Genomic DNA, 22,920 nt, shown 5'->3' with positions numbered 1-22,920 from the left:
TAATCCCCTATACATACTAGAAAAAATAATCTTTCCTGGGAGAAATAACCAGCTAGATGACTAGAAAGATTCTCACCTGGACCTGCAGCATGTCCACATTCTTGCTACTCATAATACAAATCAACAGAAGATTGAGTTACCGCTAATACTTGTATCATTCTTGTAAGCATATGCTGTTCTATGGGCCTGGAAGCTTTGCCAAGATTATGTATATACTTATCACTTTCCAACACAAGGAGCTGTCCCACTAAATTCATTGGAACTTTTGCTTAACTGAGGCACATCACCTGAAAACAGTAATTAATGCTGTGTATCAAAGCATTAGTCTGCTTTAAAACCACACTAGAAAAAAAAAAAAACCCCACCCACAAAAAACCTGAGCACTGCCTAATTTTTTAATTTTATTTTCCATAACATTGTACTTTTACCTGCAACAAATTAGAGAAGCCTTCACTTTGTACCACGTGTAAGAAGTTGGCCACAATAAATGTTACACATTCTTCTTGTAGTCTAGATGCCAAGGCCAGAGCTGCCTCTGTCCACTTCACTTGGGGAAGACTATTGATCAGCCGGTCACTCTCCATCAAAAGGAAAGCAGCATTCTTGTGGTTCTTAAAACAAAACCAGAAATTAGCCTGTTGCCAAGCAATCACCTAAAGAATTGCTGCTTGTAAAATAGCTTCTGCTCAGTTACTAAACATTTACACAAGGATCCAATCATGTATTCTTTTCCCTTCTTCAAATAAATTTGGATTTTGATAATTCTGAACATTATACCTATCCTTGCAACTAAAGCAACAATAGAACAATCTACTGCTTCTGTTTTGTCTGAAGTTAGGCAGTAAAGTTTATTCATAGTTTTTCAACTGTGTATCATTACATACTGCAGTCCTCAACAAAATAAGGAAAACATTAACTGGAGAAACTGAATAGAGAAAAAGATTTTAGGTCACTGAGAGATCTAATAAATACTCAAATAAAATGGTAAGTGAAAGTTCTGGATGAGAACATTTGGGATACATAAATATACAGGCATTTTCATAGTTATGAACCTTTTGTTTTATTTAAAGGAGTCAGACATCAAATATTTGTCTTCCCAGATGGAGTTTAAACTGAACTAACCCTTTTTGTTGTCTAACGTTTCTCTAAGAAATGTAACGTATGTTTACAGTTACATTCAGAACAAGCAAAGAATTTTCCTGTTTATTCCCCAGGTGTGTGCCTCTGGTTCTTTGATACTTGTCAAAGTATTTGCATTGACTCATCAGCACAGTATCTGGGGGCAACTTTTAACTGGTTAACACATAGCTTAGAATTTGTAATGTATTGTTACCCAGGTTAGAATGAATTGAAAGCTCTACTCAACATGACCTAGCAGGTCACTGATGAATTGTGCAGTAAGATCAGTAACACTGGAGAAAGCAACAACTCAGATAAATATTTGACACAAAAAACCTCTACTGTAAATTCAGATTATAATCGTGTTCATCCCATGCAAAGTAGAAAGCAGGGAGAGTTTTCTTCATGCATATTGTTAAAACAAAGTCTGGCCAGTCATTGTTCAATGATATTTTTTTCATTATTTTACTAATCTGTAGGCAAACCCAGTTTGTTTCTATGCATGTAAGGTAAACTAAGGATTAAATATATCCTTATGGCTTGATCTTGCTCCCACTGGACTCAGGTACAAGCTTTTTGAATGATCCAGAATTCAAGCCCCTGCTCACAAGGCAATAAGCATTTGCTCCCATTAGACACTTCCAATGAAATATAAAATGCCTTCATTGACTTCTAATTAAATTAGCACTCTGTAGAAGCAGCTCTGAATTTTACCTCTTGTTATACTTTTTCCTAACTATTCTAAAGTGGAGTCCACTTATCTAAAAACCCAGCAATTTTCTGGCGTGTTGTTTAGACACCAGGGATAAGTACCTGAAACAGTGTTTTAAAATGCACTCCCACTTTAATGCTTCTGTGTTCAGCATTGTGGTTTCTCAGAGAGTTTTCCAATCAGCAACCTCCTTTTCTTTGCACCTTTCTTCCTCTAAAAGGAAGAAAACCTAACTAGGTTTTATATTTCCAAGATGGGTAAAGGAAAGGATCAGCAGAGTCACACTGTTTAACTGGATGTAACTGTTATAAAGTTTTATAGCAGAGAAAGGAGGATCATGAAAGACAGTAGCCCCTACAAAATTAATTTTAGACTTTTTCTTCTTTCTCCTTTAAGGAGCCTTAAGCATTTCTGCAGATTGTGAAAAACTCCACTGGGAATTCCTCAAGTTTTTGGACTGGGTGCCTTAGAGCTCCCAGTTAAATGATCACTCATGAGAACTGTTCTGTGGGCAGAGGAGGCTTATGCTTTATTTTTAATTTTGCAATTCTAAAAGCTTTCTAGGCTTCAGTCCATGAAATACCAGTGAATCTTGCAAAGACCCACCAACACAATTTTTAAATCAGTAAAATGGGAACCAAAACACACTTCAGCCCTGACTGCAGAAATCTTGCAGAGAAGCTGGGTACACAGCTGGAGCAGTACCAAGTACTGCAGTGCCATGACTGTTCTGCAAATGCTGGTAGCTTGGAGACAGCTCCTGCATTTCAGCACAAGCTGTAACCACAGCATCTCGATAGAACACAGGGGAAGGCAGGCCTGAAGTGGCTTGGGTTTACCTTTAAGCTGTCCTGATAATGTTGCACAGGGGTGCCCTGGAGGGGAGCCTGGAACTGTGTCTAGTTTGGAGCTGGGTGGTGCTACACCAGTAGTTCACAACAAATTAATCTATAATCCTGAAAACTTTACGCAGAACTTGTCAAACGTTTATGCAGTAAGTGACATACAAAGCTATGTATATGGTCTGGGATCCTGATCTAATACAATGGCAGAACTCCTAGCATCTTAAGAGGTACAGCTACCATCTTTGCTCTGTTAGAAATTAAGCAGTCTGGTAGAAGGACTGTTCATTTTCTGTAACTGTGGGTACTCTCAAGCTTCTCTTGGTACAGCCACATAGCTCTAAAATCTGTTTTTCAGGCTTTCACCAGAGTCTGCAGTACCAGCCACCGCTCACAGCTGACCTGCTGGCCACAGCACTTGATGGGGTAAGTACTTCATCAAAGATGTCCTGAGAACACACAGTCCCAAGAAGCCTTAACAGCCCTCTCAGCCAATGGCAGTTCTTGGCTAGAGCCACGTAAGACTACATCTCTTTCACTAGGGGTATGTTTGGCAGTGTGACCTATTGAGATTGGAGAGCAACAGGCACAGCTTTATCTCAAACTTACTCTGTATTATTTTGCTGGACTTGGATGTGATTATCACTGCAGTGAACAGTGAAGCATAACAATGAGATCTGCTCCTGAAAATCTGTTTTAAAATTGCTATTTTAATGGGAACTTTTATACAGAAGTGTACTAGAGATTTAAAATCCTGTATTATCTCTTAATATTGCACAGCTAAATAAGGAAAAAAATTATATTGCTCTGTTTTTATATAAAGCACACTATCTGTACTTACCAAAGAGTTAATCAACATAACAAGACAGTTGTTCTGAAGTTCAGTAGGTAAACTGGCAAAGCTTCTCTCTGACAAACATTTTGCAAAATGTTTTCCTACCCATCTGTTGAAAAACAAGACTTTCTCAGGTAAGGAAGATGAAAAACATTCTATCTTGACTTGTTAGCATCAGTGATACTTCTAAAGTATTGCAAAGGAAAATAATACTTGAAATGGAAACATTTTATATGCCAAAAATAAACCCAGTCTTGCAAAGTAAAATCATTTCAACAGAGAGAGAAAAAGTAAAACCATAGTTTATTTTACTTACTTCATGCAAGCAGCATATAGGTTTTCCACTCCCAATGAATGAGCAATAGCCATGCATTCTAGTACAGGTTGCTGTTTTCCAGGAACAGGCTAGAGTTGTTAGCAAATTATCACAATTATTGTACATTCTGACTTAAAGGAACTACAGATTTACAAAATCTTCAGTTCAAACAGAAACACTGTTAGTTGCCACGGTATTTAAGTTTGTTTGCATTTATGCAGAATAGGAAAGCCAGTTGCTTCCACATATCCATAAAGTAGTATTAAGCCTAGTAAGCCTAATGCATAAAAAATGCTCAACTCCAAGCAGTTACCTGTTATTAAACTAATTTTGATTGAATGGAAATATTTTCTAATACATGCCCATGAAATCTGATTTTTCATATTTCCATATTCCTATTAAGAGCAATTACCTGTACACTGAAATGTATCAAGTTATTCCCTGTGGAACACTGTTTTCATCACTTGTGGTTACAAGCTTCTATAAATAGGCAGATGATACCACAAATCTCACAAGTCCTGGTGAATTTAGCAGATGTACACTTAAGAATAGGGTCTGTTGACTTAAGCTAGTGCCTTGGCCACACAGTTGTTAAGTATCTCGCCATTATGATGTGTAAGTAATAGAATGAAAATTCTTCTTAGGCTTTCTGCTTTACACAGTAGCAGGAGAACTGACATACCTTTTGGAAAAAATTGCAGTAATCTCTTTTTAAAATGTAGACAGCTACTTCTTTCAGGCCATCTAGCCCATACATATCTGCAATGCCCAACATGCGACTAAAGAGACAACAGTGGCAAAAGAAATAAAAAAATAAGTTTCATACGTGCGTTTTGCTTACAAGTCAAATTACATGCCAATTTTACCTCTTTGTTTAATCAGAGTTTACTGCAGAAATACACTGATAAACAAGTGTGAAACTTGCTAAAGAATAATCTTCAAACAGGAACATGTATTGACATAATTAGAATCTCTCAACCACTGGGTCCAGTCTATATAAAGTAAGCTTCAACGAATCACTGAGAAACTGTTTAGAAGACTCATGGCTTCTCTGTTTTAAGGGTACCAAGAGAAAAATATTTGTGGCAACAGTTTTAGAATTTTGCAGTTTTTTCCAAGGATTACATAAAATGTTATTGATATAATATCTGAGAATTACGTCTCGAATAAGAAAAAGCACAGTGAGCAAACCATTATTTTAAATGGTTAAAGGAATAATTCACATATTTCAGCACTTAACTAATTCAGGATTATGTGTAAAACTGTGATAAAAACTATCCAGAGAAAATGCCAACATTTACATTGGTTGCTATATACCATCTTTTCTACCACCTAAGACTAACTTCCACATATTAACAGTTATAAATTATCACACATTGTACATATTATTCTGAAAACTCAAATGAAGACACAGACAAATTGGGAATTACTTTTGTAAAACTTCTTTCACTTTCCTTATATAATACTCCCAAAATGTCTGGCCTGCCTTTTCCATTAGCTGCCAAATAAACAAGGTTTCTTCCACAAGCTTATTTTTAGAATTTTTAGGTGTAACAATCATTTTATTTGACACCTTTTTCTTAATTATACTACATGAAGAATTTTCCTTTTGAGTTTTAACTGAGAAAAATATCCCCCAGCAGCCCCTGCTCCTCCACCAGAACCCAGCTGCACAAAACTACAACACGAGCACAAACTACAATTAAAAAGGATAAAAGTTGACATATACCCAACATCAACTTGATCTGGAAAGTCCAGAATACCTCCATATATAAAATGTAAGATGACACTCATTTCTACGTGGCTTATGCTGCAAAAAAGAAAGAAAAAACCGAATAAAGACACGTCCGGAATTAAACCCCCCACATTCCTTAGCCAAAGGAAGTTGGTCAAAATGCTGATACATCATTCAGCCACTCTGTGAGTGGAAGATAAATGGTTTGATAAAATTAAAGCTATTTTCAAGTTCACTGCAATGTAAAAAGAATTTTGCTACTCAGTAGTCTTGCTGAAACTTTGAAATTAAGTCATAAGCAGACTAATACTATTATCTAGATTGTTTACCCTGATAATATGCAGAAGGACTTATAAAAATAGCAAGTCAATTATTAAGCAACCTTATATTTAAAAATAGTTTCATAATAATGATTATTTCTTCAATATATTTAAGCTTTTCCCACAATAAAAATACATTTAATAGCTTTATTACAATGCTAAGTAGGAATGTTGCATCTCAAAAGATTTGGAAAAGTGTTTATGCCTAGATTCAGATTAAGAAATATGGAATTTCTGTACAGAGTTGTGCTTGCATCCTTGCATCATCCCAGCATTGTAACAGGGAAAGGCACAGAATGTCTGTTTTAAATGGTGAACGATCTCCTGTACTAATATATACATTGTTGTACTTATGTCTTGGTATGCAGTCTTCAGAACCCACTAGTGCAGACTGAGCTAGGACCATTTAAACATTAGACATGTTTAAGCAACAGACAGTAATGACTAAAAAAACCAGAAAAAAAAGAAAAGGTTGCAACACACTAAGAAGCAATATCAACACAGTTGTCTGTCTATATATTAGTACACATGATAGCCATAAAAACAGCAAGGAAATGTTTCCCCACAGTCTCGACAGCTGTTATCTTCAGCTGAATTTTCATTACTGTGGAATAAGCCATATGTACTTTATCTAGAAGTGTTTAGAAAGACAGCATGAAAATCTGCAGCAAGCAGAAAACTGAATTAGAAAAGATAAAATAAATAGATATGATTGTTAATAACAGAAATTATGAGACGTTGGCATGAGGATATACCCATGTAAAGATTAAACACTTCTCAGGAGAAAACCCTCTGCTGAAAAACAGGGATGAAAATTTCTTAGCCATATAGGAATCAATCACAGAGAGAGAAATGTGAATACCAGAGTAAGTGTTGACTATCAGCCTCTAAAAATTATATGTATAGGAGAAAAGCTAAGGAATCAATTAAGTGTATTGTTTTATACGGTTTAGAAAGTTGTAACAAAAGTGAACAGAAAACCTTCTTGATTTAGCAGTAATATTATTACATTGATAGAAAATTAAAATTATGAAAACATAAGAAATTTTATATCAACACAAAACAACTATACAACACTAAGGTACACAGTTCTTTCTGAAGGAAGCTGAGTCAGCCAACATCATGCCTGAACTAAGAAAGCTAACATGTACAAGAATCGGTATTAGTTTGCTTTTAAAGAACATTTAATGTATTTAAATTGATTTTTCTGATACCAAAATGAACAAACCTGGCAGTGCCCAGTTTATTTACAAGGCTTCAGTATTCATCCTACACTGACAGCTCCATTATTTTCAGCTCTCACACAGAAAGCCATTACAAATAACCACACTAGTCAAAACTGGTTTAGTGTAGGATCTTGAAATACTATTATTAAGCACTATTTAAGAAATGTAATTATTTGCCTTTATATTGTAAATACACTCTTATTGTACAAATAGGTATGAAAATAAATGAGATCATACTTTTCCTGGCATGTACAACCTGAAGCGAGAGAATTGTAAAATACACTGTGAATACTAAAACAAACTCTGCAAAAAACGATTAGTATTTTTCTGCTGATGGAAAAGGCTTCTTCCCTGAACCACCTGACAATATTAACAAATACACTACACACAGTGTTTCACATTGAAGTCAAAACAGTACTCAGGAAATATATCAAGCTGAAGAAAAGTGTCAAGGCAAATTAATCTTCAGTGTTCTATACACAGCACAGTTGTTACATATTTGCAGTGATTTTAAATTGCCTACCTTTGCTCCCACATGACTTGCAAAGACAACACTTACCCTTGAAGAGTGATGTGCTCTTGGGAGCTTTCAGCCCAACTTCCACTCAACATTGCAGCAAAATAACTAGATCTGGCACATAAAATGGCCCTGAGAGAGGAAAAGTAAACATTATTCCACTAGATACAAATATTTATTATAAGACTCTTTGATAACATTGACTTAAATCTTTGCCCTTTATGCATTAAAGAGTCATCTGTGTACTGCATGCCTTTTTCCTGATATGTTTGGAATTTCAAAATATGCTAAAGAAAAAACCAAATAGCATTCTAAATTTCTCAGTTAAAGCTTGTTTCTGGTATGATTTGACATTCACATAAGAAGTTATCATCACTAGCATCTTCCTTTAATGTAATGCAAAATTGCAAGTTTAATTTCTTCTGTTTCATTTCATAGTCATAAAATCATAGAACGGTTTGGGTTGGAAGGGACCTCAAAGCACATCTATTTCCATGCCACAGGCAGGGACACCCTCCACTAGCCCAGGTTGCCCAAAGCCCAATCCAACCTGGCCTTGAACACTGCCAGGGAGGGGGCAGCCACAGCTTCTCTGGGCAACTTGTGCCAGTGCCTCCCCACTCTCAGAGGAAAGAATTTCTTCCTAATGCCTAACCTAAATCTGCCCTGCTTCAGCTTCAGGCCATTCTCCCTTGTCCTATCACTCCCTGCCCTTTTTACCAGCCCCTCTCGATCTTTCCCAGTCCCTTTAGGTACTGGTAGGCTGCTGTAAAGTCTCCCCAGAGTCTTCTCCTCTCCAGGCTGAACAAGCCCAGCTCTCTCAGCCTGTCTTCACAGGAGAAGTGCTCCGGCCCTGATCATCTTTGTGGCCCTCTGGACTTGCTCTGACAGCTCCATGTCCTTCTTATATCGGGGGCCCCACAGCTAGATGTACCAGGTGTGGAGTAGAGAATCCTCCTTTGACCTGATGGTTACACTTCTTTTGAGGCAAGCCAGGATACAGTTGGGTGTGTGGGCAGCACGTGCACATTGCCAGCTCACAGTGAGCTTCTCATGAACCAACCACCCCCATGTCCTCCTCAGGGCTGCTCTCATTCCATTCTCTGCCCAGCCTGTAGTTGTGCTTGGGAGGTTTGCACAGTCCCACCTCTGAAGCCTGTCCAGGTCCCTCTGGATGGCATCCCAGTGTGTCAGTAGAGGGTGCACTTGATCCCACTGTCCACATTACCAACAAAGATGTTAAGCAATGCTGGTCCCAATACCAGCCCCTGAGAATGCCACTTGTCACTGGTCTCCCCTTGGACACTGGAGCTGTTGACTGCGACTCTTTGAATGTGACTGTCCAGCCAATTCCTTACCCACTGAGTGGCCCATCTATCAAATCCATGTCTGTCCAATTTAGAGACAAGGATATCATGCAGGACAATGTCAGATACTTTGCAGACGCCCGGTCAATGACATCAGGCTCTTCCCCTATCCACCAACACTGTAACCCCACTATAGAATGCCACCAAATTTGTCAGGCACAATTTGCCCTTAGTATCAGTGTCTTCCAACGACAAGACCTTTGCAACAGGAGCTTTTTCAGATGGAAGGGCAAAAAGGAAGAGAAGACAGCAGATGAAAACTGCTTTATCATTTCAGCCTTCCAGACCTACAGCAGTTACAGTGTTACCCTTTACATATCTTATACAGGCTACTGCAGATAATGTTCTCATACATACATTTTTTTCCTGAAACTTACTAAGCTTCCTATTATTTATAGAATTACTTTATGTCACATATTTCCTGTGGCAGAAAAAGCCAAGTGTTGCATTAGGCAGGAGAATCCTTTCTTTTACATCTATTTGTTGGCTCTTAAAAATGTTTCACAGCATTCTCATTTTGCGTAGGAAGAAGCAAGAAGGTGGCTATTTATGGTCTCTTTGCTAGGCATTATATATTCTGGAATCTCTCATCTCTCTTCCCTCCCTCCTGCTTCAGAAATCTCAATACTTTAAATTAGGACCTTCTTACACATTCCTCCTGTGATTCATCCAGCAATAATAATAATATTGAAACTTTTACAGAACGTCTCATACCTCAGTGAAATAGTTCCACACGTAAATGGATATCACATCACACCTCTTGAATATATGAAGTTCTGAATACACAAGCCATCTTGTTTTTATAAGGTATCTCCATGATATCATGGAGATATGAAATACCCTAACTCAAATTTTGTCCTCTTCTGAACGAATTTTAGTAATGAATGGGGCTAGATTAACTACAAGGGCACAGTTGAAGTTGGTATTAAAAGCCTCATTTTCACTAAGAAGGATACCCAGTAGAATGTGTTCAAGTAAGTACTATCCAAACACACACTGATAAAATTTTAACTTATAAAATACACAGACACAGCAAATGATTTGAAGTAAGTTTTTCTGTGATTTTCTACTTTCATGATTTGTGCCACAAGTTTCATAACGAACAAACTGATACACCCTGCTTAGAGTTCTGCAAGAATACAACACAGCACAGGGAGGAACTAATTTGGGAACACTCTCAGAGCACTGCTGCTCCCATTGTGAAAGCTACTGGAAGTTCATAGGGCTTGAGAAAGTAGGCAATACAGGGATAAGAGGGTGGCAGAGGATGGGTGCTTATACTTTCTCCTGTTTGAAAATTTAAGTCACACTGGTGATTTTACCACAATTATATCCAAGTTAATTTCCCTTATTCACTCCTATTGTTTACATGCTGCAGTATTAAGACAAGCAAGTCTTGTGCCTGTGTCAGAAGATCCCTGTTTTCTCTCTGAGTTAGTGCTGTATTTTTTGATGCTGGTTAGCCTAGAGACATTGCTTCAGGCAGTAAGTGGCCTAAATTGAAGAAGCTCTGCTGATGGAATCTTTTTGTTGATTTTCTTTTTGCATCAAAGTATTTATTTCTCCAAGTTCTGAACCTGAAAACATGTTGTCTTATAGTGCAGACCAGAAGAAAAAAACATGCCTAATATGATTCTGTACTATATTACAGAAATTTAGTTATGCCAGTATCCCCCCCCAAGCTTTGTGTTGAGAAAATACCAAAGAGTAAGGTTTATATAATCTCTCTCAGTTATTTATATACTCAAAGGGAACAAATACAAACTGTCTAGTTTGTTTGTGCAACCAGACTCAAGCACAAACACACATCAAACTTATGAAGAACAGTGCTGGTGCTTTAGTTTGCTTTCCCAGACTACGGAAGTCCAATAAAGCCAAAGTTCTTAGGAGGTCTTGGACTTTAGATCTAATAAAGGCTGCTGATAGATCTTACATCTACGTGAGGGAAGTAATGAAAGTGAAGTCAGACTCTGTATGCACAGATTCTGAAAAGGATCAAAAAAAATAATAAACTACTGCAGAAATTTTCTACCTGTATGGCAATTGTATTCAGCATTTTACTGAAAGAGTTGTCAGGGCCTGAAACAGGCTGCCCAGGGAGGTGGTTGAGTCACCTTCCCTGGATGTGTTCAAAAAAAAGGGTAGATGAGGGATATGGTTTAGCATAGGATGGGAATGGTTGGACTTGAAGATCTTCAAAGGTCTCTTCCAACCTTGTGATTCTGTGATTAACAGCAGAATAGCTTATTAATAGATTTTTCATTTTCTTTCAATACTGCAGTTATTTTTAAAAAGGTAGCAAAGAAAACCTACACAGTATTTATACATGAGTATGTACTCATTGTATAAGTTTACAAAGGCAATCTTAGAAGTGCTAAAAACAGAACTGGTTTTTTTTCATAGTACCATACTTTGGCACTATGGCCACTTCTCACATCAGACCTAAAAACTAATGGCTTACAGCTAGGTACAGCACCAGCAGTAACTTTACTATAGGTAAAGCAGCATTTTATACTGTAAGGAGTTTAGTTGAAAAACTTTACAATACTGTAAATACCTGTGAGCTTGAAAATCTTTGCCTTCTATGCAAATATTAGTATCTGGGCAACAGCACATTTTGTAGAGCATCATCAAGTCTTCTCCTAATGCAGATGCAGTTTCTAGTTTGGAGTTATCTGCAGATGGGGAGAAACAGCTATTTTCACTTTGTCTGGTGTAGACAAGGCTATTGACAGTACACAGGCAAATTACTTGAAAATAGGAATCTGACATAATGAAATTTTTATTGTTGCATATCCAAGCTAGAATTTTCCTTGGAACTCTTCCCAGACTTTGCATTTTACTTCGTGTTTTAACTTGAGATATTGGAAATTTGATGAATGCCTCATACTTGGTATCCACAGAAGTGCTACAGTTACTCTTTCATGAGCTTATGCAGCCAGTTCATTTTTTGGTTTTTTTTAAACAGAGCTCTGGTACCTCTGCGTGTAAGAACGGTAGACTCTAAAGTTCAGGGTCACACAGTGCTACAGGCTTCTGCCTGAACAGATTTGTTGCTGGATCCTATCTTACCACCTTTGGTGTAAATGGAGTTACACGTTTCCCCACGTGACCTATTTCATTCATGGCTACAGCAGGGAAGATTCTGAAAGATCCCAAAATCCTCATGACCCAGCCATGGAACTAGCATGATTTGCTAGAACACGACAGAAATGGAGAGAATCTGCTCCATGGAAGTCACACATGGAGAGGACACAAGGAGACTGTGTTACAGATGTCACACTGATGGACGTGCCTGATGCCTGGCAAGTGCAGCCAGGTTTGCTACGCTGCACACTGCCCAAGAACTGCTCCTGCCAAACTGCTGCCACTTTTTTCCAGGTGTGAGAGAATGAGATAGACCATAGCAAAGAATATCCATGTAAGCTGTTATAACAATAGCTTTAATCACTGCCTGCATATTTACATCTGTCTAAGTCTTTGGATAATTATTTAAAACAAACAAAAGTATAATTCCAAACCTACCTGCAGTGCCTGTGCTGCTTTCTGCATCGACTGTTTCTGGAATTTCCTCTTCAGTACAAGATGAGCAAGCAACTTCTTTCTGCACAGCTCCACTTGGAGCATTCTGATCAACAAGTGTTCTTTTGCCATCTCCAAGATAATTTATATTTATTTGACTGTTCCGAAGAGTAGCAGTGTTGTTTTCTTTTATTAATTTAGGTTCCAATACTTTTTTCATCATAGCCAGCTCCTCAGCTTCAAGATTTTTATCAGATGAGTACACAAGCCTGGAAGAGGATGCTAAGTTTACTTCTGTATTTTTTTCAATTGATGAAAACAAAAAAATTACCTTTTTTCTGTCTAACAATATTCATGACCGGAAACCAAAAGCTGGACTTTACAGTGCTTAATAATAATTTTTATAACTATCACTGGAAAACTTTTCTGCAATGCTTGAAAAAGCATAAATAAGCTTTATAAATAGAACGTTCTATCAGGTTAAAAGGAACAAAGGTTTCTCTCCCTTCCTTTGCTTTTTTAATGAAAGAAATTTTTGTCTGCTTTTCCTAGGTCATCCACTATAATCAGAAGCAAGCTGTATCAGCTTTTACTTTTCCCATTAGTAATTCCAGCTTCCCACTTTCCCATCTGTTTCACCAGCTTATTTTTGGCTCAAGATCTGGAAAGGCTAACAAAGCCTGCTGTCTGTGACAGCAAAGATCTTGTATTTATAGAAAGATACTGTACTCCAGCAATTTAATGGGGCCTTAAAAAGTCAATGTGAACAGATAACACACTTTATCAGTGCTTTCATACCATGAAGATGAAGCTAGAAAAGAGTAACAGAAAAGCTACAGTTACTTTGGGTTTAGCAGACATGTACTTACAGATCTGCATTTAGTCACTCATTCCATGGCAAAAAGGCTTTATTGTTAATACTGGGAACATAGTAATTTGAGTATGCCATTTGAACACTGCCCTCTAAAGCAGCAGAGAAAACATACCAAGAAATCATCTTCCTTCTTAAGCCCTACATTTAAAGGCTTGAGTTAGGTAGAGATTCTGTGTCTGTGTGATACAGATTGTCACAACGAGAGTGACAAGAAACAACAATGTAGGAAATGGGAATTTTAACAGTTTATTAGATTTTGAAAAAAAGGGCCAGAAAAACATGACAGGAGTAATAAAAATCACATCAAATGAGGAAGATTGTCCGACCCCCTTTATATGGGTTTTTAAGGTCATTGTACCATATGTGCTTTCAAAACTCCCAACTTGTGGCCTGACTATCCGCTGCTTTTCACATTTTCAGTGCTTTCCAACTCAGTGTAACAACAGCATGAGGCATGCAGGAAAGAATATTACCAAGAACAGAACCACAGTTTGCTTGCTGGAGCAGGCAGACTTTGCAAATCTTTAGAAAATGCAAGACCATGAGTACCATACATGTTCCCTGTTCACTGTGCTGCTCAGTACTTAACATCTGTGTTTTACAGCTTTATGGCAGCAGGACAGAGTAGGAAACAAATTAGCCTAGACATTTCAAAAGCCCACAGAAGTATTTTGAAGTTTTGTCTTCCAAGTTGTTTGTCCACATCATATTTTCCAAGAAATGTCACTTGAAGTTACATAGACAATGCCACTACTAGAGAAAATCCAATCATTCCCACTTTATCCCTGGATCAACAATTACAAAACCAAACCAGTAACACATACTGAATGGGGAAAATTGCAGGAAGATCCCTAGTAAGGGTTTGCTGAAGGAAGACTGCCATTCGTAACATTCCAGGTTAAATTTGCACTGAACTTTACTCACCTTTCTGTTGCAGAGAAGCTATTGCATATTCAACATATAAAGACAGTACAGATGACTTTGAGGGAGAAAAAAATAGCAGCAACAGATACACTGCTTTGCCATAAATTCATTACTTTGATGTTCTTGCTTCCTTTCTGCCAGTAACTAAGAAACATATCCATAGGGAATCTGATAAACTAGGCAATGAGGCAACAATCTCCTGGGAGTCCTAAGGGTATTTTCAGATAATCTACATAAGAAACCCCAGGAATGTAATTTTATTATCACTAGTGCTTAAGTGAATAAAAATGGCACCCTTACCACAACTAGGAACTCTGTAAATAAAACAAGAGGCACGACGTTGAACGAGAACTACGTAACTGGTTTCTAGATCTGAACAATTTTTCTATTTGAAAAAAGGGTTTTTTTCCCCTCAAAATTGTCAAGGAACTTGGATTTTTTCAGTTAATGTTTAAAATTTAGCTACAGTCCTGGGTTCTTTACTTTTCCAAACTCAGCAGACTTTCTCTGTCCTGCTTAATACAGACTGTAACTTTACTACTTCAAAAGACTCATGGAGACAGCCATTATTCTGCTTTACAGACAGCAATGTTTTTAACACATCTTTTAGAAATTTTCCTTTATCTCACTTAAATCCCATTAGAGGTTTTTTCCAGACTGGAAGATTCTGCAGTTCTTGAAAACTTGTTATGGAAAACTTTGTTTGGCAACACCCTTTTATAGCCTCATTTTTAATGGCAGACTGAAGACGACTGTCTTCTGTAGAGTATCAGATGGTGCCTTCCTGCATGAATCAAAGCTAGGGAAGTCTTTCATCCACAGCAAAATGCATAGCTCAGACTTTAGAACTCAGGTGTTTTAGTGCTAATGTAAACCCATCTATTTACAAAAGTTGCTGTAAGAAACCAGAACTCTGTGCAGAATTAGGATACAAACAGTGTTTACTGTTCCAAATGTCTTGAGTAAGCATTAATGTGACACCTTAGTTTAGTAAGCTAAGTGCAGAAGATCACAATTTTATAAAGTTACAGATTTCTTCTTTGAATCAGTGTCAAGAGGTCTTACAGCTTGGCCCATTTTGAACAGAGTTAAGTAGTTTTCATAGTAACCCTAACGAAGGTGTAAACATGTTTCAGACTTCTTCCAACATCCCAAATTATGATCATAAAAGTACCAGGTTGTACTTACTGTGAGCAGCTTCCTAGAACACGTGCTGCTTCTAACAACACACAGCATACACTGACATCAAAAATGCATCCCTTGTAGATTGGTGACTCCATGTGAGGAGTCATGCATGAGGAACCCATTTTGTTGTCATTTCCAAGAACACTGAAAGCCACTGGCATCAACACCATTGTCTCCAAACTTAGCTGAAGGCTGTCAGGACAGCCTCTCTTATTGTCTCCAAGTAGTTGTTAACCAACTAATTAGATTTTCTCAACTAATTAGACACCCACCTTCCAAGTACTCCCTACAGCAGCTCCCACCTGTGCTGAGGGAGTTCTTCACTGAAAGCCCAGCTGCAGAAGATGGTTAGCTGCCATCTTCTCCTTAACCCACATTGTCCTTAACCTTACAGATACATGTAGGCATCACTGATGCTGCTATTTAAACAAAGAGGGTCTTGTACATGTTGTTACGGACACGTTGTGTATATGTCCAGATTGGCAGAACATTAGTAAAGAGATTTTAGAGCAGACCTGAGTAAGAACCATTAATGCCAGGGACAGGATAGCATGGAGAGCCATCAACACACGAGTTCAACATACATGAAAAAGGGAAGTTCTTCTATTTGACAGCACATCAGTTTAATTGTCCTGAAAGCAAGATACAATGGTGGCTTTAGAGTAGAATGACAAGGACAGATGCCCAAACCTGGACACTTACTTGGTAGTGTAGAGTAACACAATTAATGAAAACAGACAAATTTTGTTTTTTCTTTTATTTACAAGCTGCAGAAATTCTGTGCGGTGTTTTCAACAGGAACTTGGCATAGTGCCTACCAGAACTTCACATAGTAACTAGATTAGTACTGAAATACCTTCTGTAGATGTGTAAAATACCATATTATACACTTCTACTTAAAGGTATGCACTATCACAATTAAATACCAAAATAAACCCAAGATCTATTAGCTTTCTGTTAATAAAAATACCACCAAGAACATAGGAAGCCTCTGAACCACTCCATGATCACGGCTTTAAAGCACTGATGTCTTTAGCAAACCCAAGTGCAACAAATACTCCCATGACTGAATTTAATCTTGGTAGACTTGCTAAAAATATTTCAGCAATCAACACACCTACAGCAGTGAATCTTTTTAGTACAAGTTAGGGATGTCATATGCCCAACTTCAACCTAAATTAATCCCTTAAAATTCTTCCATTTTCCTTTAGATTTGCTAAGAGACCCGTCTGCTTGATTTTTGCAGCTGAAATGGTTATTTTAGTGCCACTGATTTCTTGAGATAAGTATTTCAGTAAATTTCTTCTCATGAGATGCAACATCAACTGCTTTGCTGCCTCACACAGATGCTGATTAAATTTTCTGATTCCTTGGTAAAGCTAAGCATTTCAGCAGAAGAATCTGGTGCTTAAGCAATCACGGTCCCAGTGAAAGGTTTCTACCCATTTCTCACATATTTTGTTCTTGAGGCATAAATCCATGGCATTAAGATACCGTGTTTTCCAAAGGAAGATGTTAACATCACACACATACCAAATATACTGCGATGTGAAAGTTTAGTTTCTCAACTTCCTGGGAGGAATCAAAATTAGATAGAAACATGCATCCAAAAAAATCCAGTAAGAAAAAAAAAAAGAAAAACTCACTCTTTCTATATATGTGGAAAGCAGCTAAGGTTGCCTCTGCCTGGCATGTGTTTGAAGCCTGTTTTCATCAAAAGAAACAATCATGGTGAAGTCTTTCTTCCCTAAGCATTTTATAACAAAATCTAAACCACAGGCTGCATGTAGAATCTAACTTATTTCCTTCCCTCCTTCCCACATTCCTTGCTTAGCAAAGTCTAATTATTCTCAGTGACTAGCATAGCTCATATGTATAACCACAACAAACTAACTTGGAGGGGTGGTAAGAAACTCAGACCAGAGAATACGGTTGTGTGAATGAAAGCCATGAAGTTAGAACAGCCTAGCTACTCACTCAGAGGAGCAAATTCTTTAATCCCTTAACTTGGGACATAAACACTTTGGTTCATAATAATTTGTTCTTAACTTTCTCAGTTTTCACTGTTCACTGGAGATAAGCCTTTACAGAGTATTTTAACTTCCACAATTCAGGATTTATTGTTTCATGAAGTTTAAGACAGTCACATCAAATTTCCCATGTTACCCATATTTATAGGGCAGGGTTTGTTAATTCCATTTCTTTTGGGAGTGATGATTTTTTTTTCAGCTGCACTCCAATTCCCTCATACCTTAATGCATGGAAAATAATAGTTGTTGAGCCAAAAAGCACACCTGCATATGCCACAGAAAGCCATTTTTGCAGTTAGCTTGTTTTCAAGATACATGAACCAGTCAGAGTGGATACGCCTCGCATGTTAGGGTACACCACATTAACGGGCATGAGTGATAAGAGGATAAAAGGGAAGGATCATAACAGAGTAAACCATATAACCCACAACATTTCAAGAACATGGGAGGCATGCTTTTCTTCCAAAATAGTGGTTTGCAGTCATAACCCACTAGAGGGGAATGCAGAGCCCTAGATACCAAGAGTATGATTGCTGAGGCAGAAGCGTAAAGGAATTCAGCGTACACAAGCAGAAGTGACCTTTGTTTCCACCAAAATAGCCAGTATACAATGGGGACTATGCTAATCAAGCAGTCAGTAAGACTGCTCTCACTCACAAGCTGTTTACAGAAATGTCTCCCTTTTCCACCTACTTTGCTAATCCAATACTATGGAACTATAACGAACAGCTATTCACAGACCAGGTTTTTGCCCAACTGCTTTATGTAAAGCCCACAAGGAAGAGAAGGTCAAGCTAAGCCATCATCTTCTGTAGTGTCAGTCTGATGTCACATAATTTTAACAGGTACACTACCTTCTGGCTTCATTTCCCCCCCTGCCCTGCACACAGGGAGGATTCTGACAGTCATGAGCAACAATGAAATTGTAAAAGGTGTGACTAAATGACAGGCGAAACTAGAACAACACTACAGGGCATCTCTAGTATTAACAGCAGTTGCTACAGCTTAAAATTTATTCTACAGAGCAAACAGCTGCATTGAGCCTAAAGAAAGAAGTTACTGTCATTATGCTGTCTAGGAGTTTACCTTCAAGAACGTTTTTATTTGCACTTAAGCTAGATGTAGCATCCTTCTACTGCCTGGTACAGAACAACACAAACAACACAACATGGTCAAAGCCCTGGCTAGTCTACTTTGACTCAACTGCTGGTGCTGCAAATTAACCCCCGTGGCAGTAAATGTCACAATGACAATTGTATTCCTTTGTATTTGATCTGTATTTATTGCTTTTTAACTGGATCTGACTGTCATCAGGTCCTCCTGTGTCCTTCCTTAAATCAGATCCCTTTAATACTCTCATTGTTTCCTAACATTTCTAACAACCAGATTTTTATTTCTAAAGCTGTATTTTTCCAACTGAAAGGGTAAAAGCAGTTTGCCTCTCAAAAGGCAAGATATTAATGATCTAATGATCTGTGACAGACTGCTGTCCTTCAGGGATGCTAAGTTGCTGCCTTCCTGAGGCAGGCTGCAGAACCCTGCTTGAGCAGTCATCCCCTGCCATCGACATACTTGCAGTTGTTGACCCTTTTCTAGTCGTGTTATGAAGAGTGACAGAAGACTATTACATTAGCTTCGTTGGACAAGAACATAAAGGGAATAGTGTCTCCACTATGGATACTGCACTTCCTGGTGACCCACAGTTTCTTGCTGGTGTCCTCAGACAGTGCAGGCATAGGGAGGGAAACAAAGCAGTGCTCAGCTGGCTCAGCTAGTTCATGCGTGAAGTTTTACCATGTCCCCCATCCTGCTCAAAAATGCTCAAAAGTCTGTCAAGAGGAGCTGCACAGCCTTCAGCACACAAGTGGCACGTAGCCTGTGTCTCTCCTGATTATGGGAGACAGAGGCCCAAAGGAAGTATGTCTCAGTGAGTCGCAGGCCAGATGTAGTTTGTGAGAAAAAGAAAAAATCCTGAAATCCCTAAGGAAAAATCATTTTACTTGGGAAAAAAAAAAAAAAGCTGAACACAAACAGGAAAAGGAATGAGATGTTGTGAGAGCTCCTATGAGCTCCTCATACTATATTGGTATTCCACTCCTGTCCAACAGCGAAACAGCATTTACCAGCAGAAAACTTGGAACTTTTGTAGAAGACTACAACTTTTTCTCAGGAGCTCAACTGCAGCTGCAAGCCTTTGTTCCAACTCATCATGGCCATGTGCATGCTGTGAGAACTAGGATAGCTTTCAGGCAACCTCTAGCTGTAATGTAAGGCACTGTTTTGGGTTTGCAAAGGTGTAATTAGTTTGCATCTTAACAGTAAGGAACCATGGAGGTTCAACAGCCCCTGATACTAGCAGAAAGAATGAAATTAGGCTCTCTTCAACCACAGCTGCTTCCTTTCCTTAGCCCAAAGCAGCTGGTTGTGGTCAAACTCCAGTGCACTGAGACACACTGTCACAAATTATGCTAGCGTAGAGGATTCCAAAGCTGAAGGATCAAACAGCACAAGAGACTAAGTTAAAAAAAACAAACCACCTTGCAAAACACACTTTACACCTATCTGAGAATATATGGGGAGGTTTGTCTGAAGAATCTCAACTCAAGTTGAGAAGATAAAAGGTTCATAATTAGATGAGCTGTTTTGAGCTTAAAGATGTTTTTCAGTACCGTGCTTATCAGCAAATATGCAGGACTCCAGGGATCATTACTTGCCTTCCAGCAAACACAGGCAAAATTGAAAGCAAGTACCAATGAACTGTAGGCACTGTAAGCACTTACATTAGGGAAACAAAGGAATAATATAACAGTATATCAATAACTAATTAATTTAACAATTATTCACAATAATTACTTTTGATTTTCCAAATTAAAATAATTTGAAATTTTTAAAATGTGCATTATCATGCTTCTGCATGAAAGCCTTCTGTATCACCCCTTACATGAAAGCAAAGCAAATTAATGAAATCAAAGTAATAATGGAGTTAAGAATGCAAGACACAACCCATGCTGTTTTCTTACCTCTCGCTTTGCTAACACACCCGCCAGTCTGACAGTAACCAAACTACTGCCAGTTTATCGGCCTGTCCCACTACAGTGATTCTGTGTTTTGGATACTAGTTCATAAAGTTTTATTTTGTACTTATTATAAATTTAGTACCCAGCCTACATATTTTTAGTTATCTGGTGCCTTATTTGCAACCATAAGAAAAGGATGAGTGAAACCAGTGAGAGGTCAGCCTAGGTTATCTTTTAGGCCCTAAACTGCAAAGCAGCAACACCTTCCCATCTCTTTTGCCAAGTCTCACGAGCCTGCATGCAAATATATTTCCTAGGCACATCCTGAATTCAGCTGAAATCTCAGTGTCTATCACAGGGGTCCTGTGCATGCCCCAAGGGAGAACTGGTTCTAACATAAACCCAGTTTTATAGAAGGTAGAGAAAAGCAAGTGCTGCCTGGTTCTTTAAGAAGGACTAAAGGCACTTAGAGGGAAGAAGGATTGCAAGGTCTGGTGGCAGCCAACACCCCTTGATGTACCACTGAAGGTTTGCAGCAAGACGAGCGAGATGCCAGATACATGCTAACAGCTGGCAATGGGAATACACACTGGCCCTTGTGCCCATCCCAGCCCACACACTGCACCCACAGCGTGGCACACCTTGCGCTGGGATCCCAGGCTGGTGGGAAAGCAGTGCTGTGTATGGCCTAGTTCATGGATCAGTAGGACTTTGGTGATGACCATGCAGTTTCTGACTTGATGCATCTTCATCTAACTTGAAACCCTCATAGGCTTCCAAATCTTTAAGTTTTTCTTTCTTTTTTTAACATGACAGTAAGTGTTGCTTGTCATTAGGTGACCTTGCCAACGGGGGGATCCATCGGCAGGGACAGTTCTAAACGATACTGGGGGGATTTTCGCTGCTTTTCCTCCTGTTCTATTAGAAAGCCTTTTACATACCACAAGAAGTGCTACGATGAAGAGTTTACCCACGCGTTGTCAGCAGCGGCAGGATGAAGGCAAAGCAAAGTGAGTAAGTTACAGGCAAGTTCTCTGCAGGAAGGCTGTGAAGATGCTGCCTCGAACGGGAAAGCTTTTAAACAGGTGTTAGCGCTGGCAGGAAGGAAGAGAAGACACAGGGGGGGTAGGCAGTGCCGCGGCCAGCCCGGCGGCCCAGCCGGTGCCCGTTGCTTCGTCGCCCCAGCCCCGCGGCCGCGCACTCACCGCAGGAAGCGCCGGAACTCCGCGGGCCCCACGCCGTCCAGCCGCAGCACCTCGCAGGGCGGCCGCCCCTCGCCCAGCCCGGCGAAGAGTCGCGGCGCCCGCGCCAGCAGCACCGCCCGGTGCGCCCGCAGCGCCGCGTCGCCCACACGGATGGTCACGTCGGAGAGCGTCCCGTCCGCCAGCAGCCTGCGGGAGCGCACCGTTACCGCACCGTTACCGCACCGTTACCGCCCTCTCCCTGCCCGACTCGGCCCAGCCCACCGCCCCGTGAGAGCCGCCGCCCGGCGCGTACCTGGCGAGATCCTGCCGAAGCTGCTCGGCCAGTGTTTCCTTCAGACGCTGCCGCTCCGCGGCCGCCGGGCCAGGGCCCTTCGGCGTAGCGCCGGCGCCGCAGCGCGCCATGTGCCAGCAGCCGCTCCGCGGCCGGTGCGGCGGCAGGGACGCGGGGCGGGGACTCACAGTCCCTTAGCGGCACCGCCGAAGGGGCGGCCCCGCCGTATTCACGAAAACAAGCGGGACAGCACCCGTCACCGCGAGCAGCTTCCCGCCGGGAGCCGAGGGACCGGCTCACAACAAGACGCGGGAACCCGGCGGGCTGCGGAGCCTGACCCGCGTCCTGCCGGGGGGTGGGGCCAGCGGTAGCCTCCGCCAACGGGGGCTTGCGGCGCCGCGCCTGCCCCCGCCCTTCCCCACGGGCCCCCTGGCGGGGGTGGGAGGGGCCTTCCCTCCCCGTGCCAGGGGCGGTACCTCCCGTAAGGGGCGGAGCCAGCAGGAGGGGCCTTCCGGCTCGGCCGAGACCCGTCGACCGCAGTGAGGCCGCCCTCTGCCGGCCGCCGCGCCGCCTCTCGCGGAGGTTGGTCTGTGGCTGCTGCTCTTCCCCGACAGCGGCGGAATGGCGAGAGTCCGCCGGCCGCAGTACGAGCAGAGCCTGGCTGGTACCACAGAGAGTAGGGGCGCCAGCACGCTGGCCGGAGCGCCAGTGGGCACGGCTCCCTCCGCAGCTGGGGTGGGGCTCAGCAGGCGCTCCTCAGGAACCCCCCGCTGCCCAGCACGGCCTCTGCTGAGGCATTAACCCGCCGCGTAGGTGGTAAAGATTGCTCAGCACCCTTCTGAGACAAGGAACAGCCTTTCCAACTTCAAGTGAGAAATATATAGCCATTTCAGCTGATGACTG

At 40.4% G+C, this 22,920-nt stretch overlaps 1 protein-coding gene across 1 annotated transcript in view; it reads right to left on the bottom strand.

The window, feature by feature from the left end:
• The window catches only part of BTBD8 (BTB domain containing 8), a gene marked incomplete at both ends in the record, with an annotated part of 34,434 nt that extends 12,286 nt beyond the window's left edge, over positions 1-22,148 (bottom strand). The window contains 10 exons of the mRNA XM_084266566.1: positions 429-611; positions 3,515-3,617; positions 3,825-3,913; positions 4,507-4,603; positions 5,554-5,634; positions 7,665-7,754; positions 11,547-11,664; positions 12,515-12,780; positions 21,747-21,932; positions 22,039-22,148. Coding sequence (XP_084122692.1) covers positions 429-611; positions 3,515-3,617; positions 3,825-3,913; positions 4,507-4,603; positions 5,554-5,634; positions 7,665-7,754; positions 11,547-11,664; positions 12,515-12,780; positions 21,747-21,932; positions 22,039-22,148 — 1,323 coding nt within the window. The remainder of the gene's footprint in view (positions 1-428; positions 612-3,514; positions 3,618-3,824; positions 3,914-4,506; positions 4,604-5,553; positions 5,635-7,664; positions 7,755-11,546; positions 11,665-12,514; positions 12,781-21,746; positions 21,933-22,038) is intronic.
• Positions 22,149-22,920: the final 772 nt, after the last annotated feature.

Source organism: Gallinula chloropus (assembly GCF_964237585.1).
Source record: "Gallinula chloropus genome assembly, chromosome: 6".
Classification (NCBI taxonomy): Eukaryota; Metazoa; Chordata; class Aves; order Gruiformes; family Rallidae; genus Gallinula; species Gallinula chloropus.
The sequence above is the reverse complement of the archived record's forward strand: the minus strand, read 5'-3'. Positions and strand labels throughout refer to the sequence as shown.